Below are 10,644 nucleotides of genomic sequence, written 5' to 3' on the forward strand. Positions count from 1 at the left end.
ACCGTATGAATGAATTGAAAATTGACCAAGCAATAGTGCATTCCTGAAATCCCAGTAACTCTTGAATCTGAGGCAGGAGGATCACAAGTTTGAGGCCAGTCTCAGCAATTAGCAAGACCCTCAGCAACTTAGTGAGACCCTGGCTCAAAATAAAAAAAAAATAAATAAATAAAAGGACTGGGGATCTAGCTCAGTGGTAATGTGTCCCTGGGTCCATTCCCCAGTACCAAGAAAGAAAGAAAAAAGGAAGGAAGGGTGCCCGCCTGTAATCCCAGCCACTCAGGAAGCTGAGGTGGGAGGATCAGGAGTTCAAAGCCAGCCTCAGCAAAAGCAAGTTGCTAAGCAACTCAGTGAGACCCTGTCTCTAAATAAAATACAAAATAGGGCTGGGGACGTGGCCCAGTGGTTGAGTGCCCCTGAGTTCAATCCCCAGGACCAAAAAAAGGAAATACATTGAGTGAGATAGGGAAATGGCAGGGGCAGAGAGCTGGCAGGTCTGGGGGAGGGGTTTTGTGTGGGGATGGGGCTGCCTACTGGGTGTGCCCCTTTTCTATTTTCTGGCTCACTTAGATAAGAACAGCAGTTTTGTCATTCTCTCCTCCCAGTCCACGGTTCTGGCAGCCCTGGGCCCACGCTTTGGAAGCATGTCAGTCCAGGAGAACATTCCACCCCAGCAGCTTAGGTCATGGATCTCGCAGTCCCAAAAAGACTTAGCAATGTCAGTCCTCATCGGGGCTCCGGGAGGTAAGAAGGGGAATGGAAATCCTTGAACAGAGGGGAAAAAGGGGGAAAATCTGGAACGGGAGTTGGAGGAATATGGAGCCTATCCATGTTTATCAGAGTGTCCTCTGTATTAAATTACCGACTGGCCTGGACCTCGTGTGCAGGCCCTGAAGGCAGGCCAAGAGGGAGCCTGCAACATGGGAAGCATGGGGCACTCCCGTGGCTCCTGGACTCTGGTCCCTGGAGTACAGGGCTTCCATTGGCAGGAAAGACTCTGGTGACACTTTAACCAGCTGGGCCTCAGGCCTCTGATATGCTACAACGTGGAGCAGAGCCACAGAGGTAGATCAGGTGCGGGAGCATGGAAGGTGCGTCTGCACATGGGGCTCCTCTGGGCTGGGCAGGATCGAGCTACAGGGCCCCCAACCTGGGCCTACAGCAGCACTGAGTGGACTGAAGATATTCCAGAGGGGTTAGGGAAGCCGGCCGATTGCCAGGGGTTTGAAGGAAGTAAACAGGGGCCTTAGGAGAGGGGACTGGGTGATTCCAGGATTGGCTAATGAGGTGCTAATGAACCAGACAGAAGGGAGGCTGAGGCTGAGGCTGAGGCAAGTCAGTAGCTGAAGGGCAAGCCATGTGGGAGATCAGTACAGCTGGGTGGTCAAGAACTTGAGCCTAGCTGGGCACGGTGGCCATGCCTGTAATCCCAGCCATTCAGGAGGCTGAGGCAAGAGGATGGCCAGTTTGAGGCCAGCCTGGGCAACTTAGCGAGAACCATCTCCAAAAAAGAACTTGAGTTTAAAGTTAGTCACAGAGTTAGACAGATTTGAACCCTATCTCTGTTACTTACAAGTATCGGATCTTGGGCAATTTATTTCTTCTTTCTCAGGCCTTGTTTCCTTATCAGTAAAACTGGGATAATTCTAGAGTATTTAATGTTACCTGTTTGTGGAACGACTGGGAGTAAATAAGATAATGTAGGCACGAGGAGCTCCACACACAACTGGGGGCCCCAGGGGAGGGGGACAGGGTGTAGTGAAGTGCCGGGAGGAAGGCAGGTGCCTGTGCCTACTGAGCCCCCTTCGACTGCAGGGCCGGCGGGATATCTGCGGCGCGCCAGCGTGGCCCAGCTGACCCAGGAGCTGGGCACGGCCTTCTTCCAGAAGCAGCAGCTGTCTGCCGCCATGGCAGACACCTTCCTGGAACATCTCTGCCTGCTGGATATTGACTCCGAGCCTGTGGCTGCTCGAAGCACCAGCATCATCGCCACCATCGGTAAGACCACCTATTCCCTGGCAGCCGCGCACAGTGCTGTGTATCCAGGCGCTTCTTCAACTTTCTCTTCCTTTGAGACTTCTACATGTTTTTTTTCCATATTTTTTTAAGTTATACATGGGCACAATATCTTTATTTTATTTTATTTTGTTTATTTTTGTGTGGTGCTGAGGATCAAACCCAGGGTCTCACATGTGCGAGGCGGGCGTTCTACTGCTGAGCCATAACCCCAGCCCCAAACTTCTACATGTTTGACATAGTCATTCATTCAACAAGTATTTGATGCTGGGTGCAATAGTGCAGGTCGGTAATCCCAGCAACTCCAGAGGCTGAGGCAGGAGGATCACAAGTTTGAGGCTAGCCTCAGCAACTTAGCAAGACCCCATCTCAAAAACATAAAAAGCGTTGGGGGTGTGGCTCAGTAGAAAAGTATCCTTGGGTTCAATCTTTATTCGGGGCTGGGGACCTAGCTCAGTTGGTAGAGTGCTTGCCTTGCATGCACAAGGCCCTGGGTTCAATCCCCAGCCCCCCCGCCCCCCCACACACACAGTAAGTAAATGGGCCAGGGATGTAGCTCAGTAGAGGGGCACTTGCCTAGTATGCATGAGGCCCTGGTTTCCATCCCCTGTACCACCAAGAAATAAAATGAAAACTTAAAATAAGTAAATAGGGTTGGGGTTGTGGCTCAGTGGTAGAGCGCTTGACAGGCAGGTGTGAGGCACTGGGTTTGGTTCTCAGCACCACGTATAAATAAATAAAATAAAGGTCCATTGACAACTAAAGATATATATGTATGCATATATATTATTTTTAAAAAAAATATAGGTAAATAATTTAGTGTGTTAGGAAATGATGAGTACTGTATAAAAAGGGAGTGCAGTAAGGGGCAACAGGCGTGGGAGAGCGGAGGCAGGTTACAGTCCTGATCAGGGAAAAAAGGAGACAGACAAAAACTCGGAGGCGGGAGAACGCGCCCTCTGATAGCTGGGGAGAGAGTTCCAGGCCAAGGGAATAATCGGTGCCCAAGTCCTAAGAAAGCTGGAAACCAGGAAGGGGCCAGGGCACAGATATGAAGAGGGGAGGGGAGGGATGGGTCAGTGGCCGTTCAGAGGCCATTCTCAGAGTTGGAGTCGAGTTTTCCTCCAAATAAAATGGAAGCCTTGCCGTGTCTTGAGCAATCCGGGGGTGACAAGTTCTTATATTTAGCAGAACCATCCAAACTGCCGCATTGAAAATCGGCCCAGGTGGGGTGGGGTGGGGGCAAGGACAGAGCTGTTCCAGCAGTACTTCCGGCTCAGCCCAGGTGGTGGCAGTGGAGGTGGCCAGAGCAGGCCGATTCTGAATGTATTTTAAAGGTACAAGATTTCCTAATGGATCAACTGAATTGATACAGTGGGGGTGGGGGAGGATTTACTAATTGATTAATTTTGTTGGTTTTCTGGTACTGAGAATTGAACCCAAGGACACTCAACCACTGAGCTACATCCCCAGCCCTTTTATTTTATTTTTTTAAATATTTTTTTTTAGTTGTAGATGGACACAATATCTTTATTTTTATGTGGTGCTGGGGACTGAACCCAGGGCCTTATGCATGCGAGGCAAGCGCTCTACCACGGAGCCACAACCCCAGCCCTTTAATTTATTCTTTTGAGACAGGGTCTCGCTAAGTTGCTGAAGCTGGCCTCAAACTTGTGATCCTCCTGTGGCAGGACCCCTGCCGTAGCTGGCATCCCAGGCAGACACACCCACACCCAGCCGACTGCAAGGTTTGGGCCTGAGGAACTGGAAGTCGGCATTATCAAGTGGGCAGGAAAGACTATGGTGGGAAAGTTAGGGATGTGATGAGTTTGAGGTGCATATTAAACATCCAAGGGGCCTGGTGCAGTGGCACATGCCTGTAATCCCAGGTCGGGAGGCTGAGGCAGGAGAATTGCAAGTTCAACATCAGCTTCAAATTTAGTGAGGCTCTAGGCAATTTGGCAAGACCCTGTCTCAAAATAAAAGATAACTAAATTTTAAAAAGAAAAAGAGGGCTGGGGATATAGCTCAGTTAGTAGAGTGCTTGCCTTACATGCACATGGCCCCAGCACCACAAAAAAAAAAAGGTCTGGGAATGTAGCTCAGAAGTAAAGTGCACCTGGATTCAATTCAATTCCCAGTACAATAAAATAAAATAAAATAAAATATCCAAGGATGACATAGAGTAGGCAGTCAGTCCAATATACAACTCTGGGTTTACAAGCAAGGTCTGAAATATAAATTTGGGAGGGCTGGAGTTGTGGCTCAGTGGTAGAGCACTTGCCTAGCATGTGTGAGGCCCTGGGTTCGATTCTCAGCACCACATATAAATAAATGAATAAAATAAAGGTCCATCAACATCTAAAAAATACTTTAAAATAAATAAATTTTGGGAATGTCTGCATATAGATGGGACTGAGATCGCCAAAGAATGAAGGTAAAATGATAGAGACCATGGCTGGGAATGTAGCTTAATGGTCAGTGCATGCTTAGCATGTGCAAGGACCAGCAATCAATCAATCAATCAATCAAATGACAGAGATGAAGCCAGACAAGGTGGCACACACACACCTGTACTCCCTGCTATGTGGAAGCTGAGGCAAGAGGATCATAAATTCAGCTCAAGCCCTGCGTGGGCAACTTAGCTAGAACTCAGCTCTCAGTCAATGAGGACCCTACCCCTCTCATGCCCTGTGATAACCCCCACACTACAGAACTTAGGTCACTTGCCAACATGTTTACCTAGGGTCTAGCTGAGGTTACCTTCCTCCAAGAACCCTGCAGCACTGCCTCCCCAAAGGGGCGAATGTTGGCTGCAGAAAGAAAAAAGAGTTTGGAACCTGAGTGCAGGGGTTACATTAAGGAATAAAGGTCAGATAACCGGACTCCAGTGGTGTGGGGTGCCTTTGAGGGTGGTGGCAGGCTGGCTGTCTGCCAGGGTGGGGGAAAAGCAGTCTGAGCAGGATCTTTGGTTCCAGGGCCCACATCTCGCTCAGTGGAGCGCCTCAAGGAGATGATCAAGGCCGGGATGAACATTGCAAGACTCAACTTCTCTCATGGCTCCCACGAGGTTGCAGCGAATGGAGGGGGCAGAGGGCGGGGCTGGAGGATGCCCCAAGCCCTAGTCACCTTCCCTGGAAATCTCGCTTCCTCTTCCTCCCCAGTACCACGCTGAGTCCATCGCCAACATCCGGGAGGCAGTGGAGAGCTTTGCAACTTCCCCGCTCAGCTACCGGCCAGTGGCCATCGCTCTGGACACCAAGGGACCGGAGATACGCACTGGAATCCTGCAGGGGGTGAGCCGCGGGGCTGGGGCCGGTGGTGTCTGGGGTGGAGAAGGGGACCCCAGAGCGCCCAGGGAATTGGGCGGGGCCAGAGGCGGAGCTGGGGGACCGGTCAGGGCCGTGCGCGCAGGACTTAGGTCTGCTCTGGCTCTCCACCTAGGGTCCGCAGTGCGAAGTGGAGATAGTGAAGGGCTCCCAAGTGCTGGTGACTGTGGACCCGGCGTTCCGGACGCGGGGGGACGCGAACACCGTGTGGGTGGACTACCCCAATATCCTCCGGGTCGTGCCGGTAGGGGGCCGCATCTTCATTGACGATGGACTCATCTCCTTAGTGGTCCAGAACATCGGTGCGGACTCACCTCCCGTCCTGACCACGCACAAACGCTGGGCACATTCCTTTCCCTTTGGTTCCCCCATTCACCCTTAGACTGACACCTTCCCCTGGCCACGTGTCCTTCCCACTCTTCTCAGGAGTCCCCAGCATCCAGACTTCTGCTTTCACTTGGGTTGGAACTGGACTTGCGGGTTGGTTATGTCTGGCACAGACATAACCGGCCTATTAGGTGCAGGAGCCCAGAACCAGGGTGGGGAAATGAGTGGGACAAGGTTCCTGATCTCTTGAGGATCCAAGGCTGGTGTCCCTTCACAGTCCTCACCGAAGTTGGTTCTCTGCAGGCCCAGAGGGACTAGTAACCGAAGTGGAGAATGGTGGCGTTCTGGGCAGCAGAAAGGGCGTAAACTTGCCAGGTGTCGAGGTTGACCTGCCTGGGCTGTCTGAGCAAGACGCCTTGGACCTGCGCTTCGGGGTGGAGCATGGTGTGGACATCGTCTTTGCCTCCTTTGTGCGGAAAGCTAGCGATGTGACCGCAGTTCGGGCTGCCCTGGGGCCGGAGGGACAGAGCATCAAAATCATCAGCAAAATCGAGAACCACGAAGGCGTGAAGAAGTGAGGCTAGGTCATTGTCCCCATTAGGCACTATGGGGACAGACCACTCCCCCTACTTCTCTTCTTTTGCTCGCTTCTCCATGGCATCTCCTGGTTCTGCTGCAGCCCTGATTCCTCCAACCACCCAGGTTTGATGAAATCCTGGAGGTGAGCGATGGTATCATGGTAGCACGGGGAGATCTGGGCATCGAAATCCCAGCTGAGAAGGTTTTCCTGGCTCAGAAGATGATGATTGGGCGGTGCAACTTGGCAGGCAAGCCCGTCGTCTGCGCCACTCAGGTCTGGAGTGATCCTTGGGGCTGGGACACTTTGTGGTCTTGGGATCACTGAGGGTGAATATCCACATCTTAGGTCTTTGGACACTGCCATCCAGTGTTTGATCCTCAGATAGTGAAGTTAAGTAGAGATATTGTGACCCTCCTTTTCAGTTGAGGAAACTGAACTGCCAGGGTCACACAGCTTGTGACTGTGATCCTGATTTTCAGGGCACTCTGGGAGTTTAGGTGTCAGAGAAGTAGCTTGTCAAAGACTCCAGTGTGAGTGTGCTTCCTACAGCTCTGACATCCATGGTGTCCCCAGATGCTGGAGAGCATGATCACTAAGCCCCGGCCAACACGGGCCGAGACCAGCGATGTGGCCAATGCTGTACTGGATGGGGCAGACTGCATCATGCTGTCAGGGGAGACTGCCAAAGGCCACTTCCCCGTGGAGGCCGTAATGATGCAGCACGCGGTAGGAACTCATAAGGAAAGGCCAATGGCCTGGGGACCCAAACCCTTTTTGGGCCCCATTGTCCCTTGCCAGCCTGACCTTCTGGTACCTGTAGATTGCACGGGAGGCCGAGGCCGCGGTGTACCACCGGCAGTTGTTTGAGGAGCTGCGCAGGGCGGCACCACTGAGCCGTGACCCCACTGAGGTGACTGCCATCGGGGCTGTGGAGGCCGCTTTCAAGTGCTGTGCTGCTGCCATCATTGTTCTGACCACTACTGGCCGGTGAGGGGGACACTGGGAAGCCCAGACAGGGCGTTGGGTTAAGGGTAGGCTGGACTGGGCCATGGACCTGAGTGTTGTCTGGCCATCAGGGATGAAGGGCAAGAAGAGAGACGGCTGTGAGGTCTAGAGGCGAGGGGGGAGGGCAGATCTTGGAGTGTACCAGGACTCAGGTCATCTAGTTCCAGAGGACTGGCAGGATGGCATCCCTGAGCATGTTGGCTTCAGGGCATTTGGGTTCCTAGGTCTCCGAGGCAAGTCCATTTAGCCTGTAGAGCCTTACAATTCTGAAGTGTTGCAGATGGGCAGTGGGTCTGAGTTCAAGTCTTTGTTCTGAATCTTAGCAATGAGACCATGGGAAACCCACCTGGACTCTATAGCCCTGCTCCGTACCCTCAGGTCTATGTCAGCCACTGTTTCTCATGGAGTTTTGAGGATTAGCAAGAGACATTAAGTACTATATAAATGCATACTCTCTGAATGGCTTTATGGTTTTTAAAGAGGTTTCTCTTTATCATATCTTTTGGTAGATTCTTATTCTGTGGTAGGATCTTGGCACCTGGCAGGACCTTGGCCAGGGAGTGCCCTTGTCAAGGGCTTTGAGTCACTTTTTACAGAGGAGAAAATCAAGGCCCAGAGAAGTGTGATGACTTCCTCAGGGTCACACAGCTTCCTGGTGACACCTAGAACCACAATTCAAACTTGTCTCCTATTTCAACCCTCTCTTGCTCTTTTTTTTTAATATTTATTTTTAAGTTATAGTTGGACACAACACCTTTTATTTATTTATTTTTATGGGGTGCTGAGGATGGAACCCAGCATCTCACACATGCTAGGCGAGTGCTCTACCGCTGAGCCCCAGCCCCAGCCCCTCTTGCTCTTCTTCAGCTCGGCCCAGCTTCTGTCTCGGTACCGACCTCGAGCCCCAGTCATTGCTGTCACCCGCTCCGCCCAGGCTGCCCGCCAGGTCAACCTATGCCGAGGAGTCTTCCCCTTGCTCTACAGAGAACCTCCAGAGGCCATCTGGGCAGACGATGTGGATCGCCGGGTCCAATTTGGCATTCAGAGTGGTGAGCTGCCAGACCTCCCTCCCTCCCTCCTCTGGCATTTGTACCCGGAGTCCCTCAACCTGGCCTCACACACCACTCAAAAAAGCCCTACCCCTCTCCTTCGATTCCAGATTGTCCTTATAAGAGTCACTAAGATTGAGGAGTAGCTGGAATGCTGGGGGTAGGGGTCAAGCTGAGAGAGAGGGCAGAGCCATCCTTAAGTCATCCAGCTGCTGTCTGTGCCGGGTGGCTGGAGCCCAGTATGACATAGGAGCAAGAGGAGAGAGGAGAAAGCTCGACAGCTGGAATGAAAATCGAATTGACAATTGTCATATGATCCTACTTGACCTCTTTGGGCAGCCTTGCTACTTAGCAACCATGCACCACCTCCCCCCATTGACACTGCACAGCTTTAAAACGCCACAGTGGTTACATTCCCTGCGGTGCCAACAGTTTGCTTCAAGTGCCTCAATTCCTACAGGGTAGCCTTGAAGGGGGTTGGGGATGGTTGCTGATTCTTATTACCAGGCTGGTCTAGGCCTCTCAATGAATATCATCTTCTTTCCCTTCCCCAGGAAAGCTCCGTGGTTTTCTTCGTACTGGGGACCTGGTGATTGTGGTGACAGGCTGGCGACCTGGCTCTGGCTATACCAACATCATGCGAGTGCTGAGCATATCCTGAGATGCTCCTTCCCGCTCCGATCCAGTCCAACCCTTCCTCCCCACACTGCTCCCTCCAACCCACAACCCATCCACGGCCTCATTTCCCAGTCTCTCTACGCCCATATCCCTGTCCAAGATCACATCTGCCATCTAGCCTGATTGCGGGGTGTCCCCGCCTGCATTTCAGACAGGCCCTGAAAATCTGTGTCCAATTATGCACTGGCCACCCAGCAGCACCAATTGTATATTCCCCACATCCAATCTGCTCAGCCAGGCTCTAAGATGCCCTGAGCCTTTAAACCCAGCTTGGCTGCTTAATTCTATTCTTTCACGTTTCTCATCCCTGGGGTTGGGGAGCAGAGACAGGGTGATCTTGTCTAGTCTCCACTGAACTACTATTTTAAAACACTGCATATCCGTGCAGTCTGATGTTTTTCTATGTGGCCCTCACAATCAGCAGGGCATCTCCTGAGGAGAGTGACACCTCCCACTCCAGCCGGGGCAAGCTACCCCTTCATGGTGGCAGACAGTAACATCAGGGGGCCACACTTGGGGGAAGCTGGATGATCTCATCACTGACTTCACAGCCTTGAGGCTGAGCTTGCAGACTGTCTCCCCCTGGCTGCTCTCATGGCCACCTCATTGCTTTGCTGGGCCACATGCCCCCTCCTGCACCTAGAAATTCCCTCATACCCACTTTAGTCCCACACACAAACCAAGAGCCAAAATAAGTGTCTCTATTTTCTTTTAAACCCAGCTATTTAGCAGCAATTATAAAACTTCTCCCACACACCAAGAACCCCAGAACTCCCCACCCAGGAGGAAAGGAGATTTAGGGTCCTGGCCCCACATTCTTTGATACTGCAGAGTAGGAGAGGGGACAGAGTGGGTGGGTAAGGGGTTACTCTTGTCCCTGAGAAGGTAGAGGGGCTGGCTGGCTGCTCTTCCCCAGGCTTGGATACTGTGGGGCCCTCCTTACTCCTGCACCAACAGCAGACCCAGAAGAGAAAATAACAAAGATAAAAATAGTCCCCTCCCCCTCTTGGGTGGCCCCACCTGCCTTTACCTAGGTAGGGAGAGGGTTTGATATTGCTGATGGCACTGCACAAGGACCACAAGAGTTGGTGTAGAATGGTCCTGCCTCCTCCTGCTCCTCCCATCTCCCTCCCAGGAGAGGGGGGAAGGACAGATAAAGGATAAAATGAATCGATAAGTCAAATTAGCAAATGAATAAATAAAATTAATAAATAACTGAATAAATAAGACAAATAAAAAAGGAAAGAAGAGATCACATAAGGATTCGGATACTTGCCCCCTACCAAGGTGGATCTAGGCTAGCACAGTAAGGAGGTGACAATTATCCCTTAGTTTAAGGGGGGGTACGCCACTGGGGCAGGAGGCACAGGGAAGAGGCAGCTCCCAGTTTACAAAAATAACTCTACCACATGGACAGAGATCGCAGGGAACTGGGTAGATGTGTGTTCCCACTTAGAGGACATTATCTGGGTGGGTCCACAGGTGGCAGTAAGAGGGCAAAGGTAGATGCCCACACTAAGGATTCAAGACATTCATTGGCAGCAGTGAGGGCACAGGTAATTGATAGTGCCCAGCTATGCTAAGGGGACAGGAAGATAACCACACGGGGCAGAACCTGCAGGGTCATTGGCAGGGAAACAGAGATATCTAATTACTTGGC

The 10,644-nt window shown here is 51.7% G+C and overlaps 1 protein-coding gene and 1 non-coding gene across 3 annotated transcripts; both read left to right on the forward strand.

Moving 5' to 3' along the window:
• The first annotated feature begins 644 nt into the window (after positions 1-644).
• Pklr (pyruvate kinase L/R) lies at positions 645-10,198 on the forward strand. 2 transcript variants are annotated; one of them, XM_077791068.1, is made up of 11 exons: positions 645-744; positions 1,816-1,998; positions 4,995-5,086; positions 5,181-5,312; positions 5,461-5,647; positions 5,976-6,246; positions 6,375-6,525; positions 6,826-6,978; positions 7,073-7,239; positions 8,125-8,306; positions 8,861-10,198. In XM_077791068.1, exons 1-11 carry the CDS (start codon positions 645-647, stop codon positions 8,965-8,967), a joined length of 1,725 nt encoding a protein of 574 aa, XP_077647194.1. In that variant the 3' UTR covers positions 8,968-10,198. The 2 variants fall into 2 exon arrangements, with proteins under 2 accessions (XP_077647194.1, XP_026260748.1); XM_026404963.2 differs by lacking the exon at positions 645-744 and adding an exon at positions 1,083-1,091.
• Positions 2,453-2,531, forward strand: Trnaa-ugc (transfer RNA alanine (anticodon UGC)). Its single transcript has one exon. It is a non-coding gene; the product is annotated as a tRNA-Ala (tRNA).
• Positions 10,199-10,644: the final 446 nt, after the last annotated feature.

The sequence above is a fragment of the Urocitellus parryii genome, chromosome 11 (genome assembly GCF_045843805.1).
Source record: "Urocitellus parryii isolate mUroPar1 chromosome 11, mUroPar1.hap1, whole genome shotgun sequence".
NCBI classification, from domain to species: domain Eukaryota; kingdom Metazoa; phylum Chordata; class Mammalia; order Rodentia; family Sciuridae; genus Urocitellus; species Urocitellus parryii.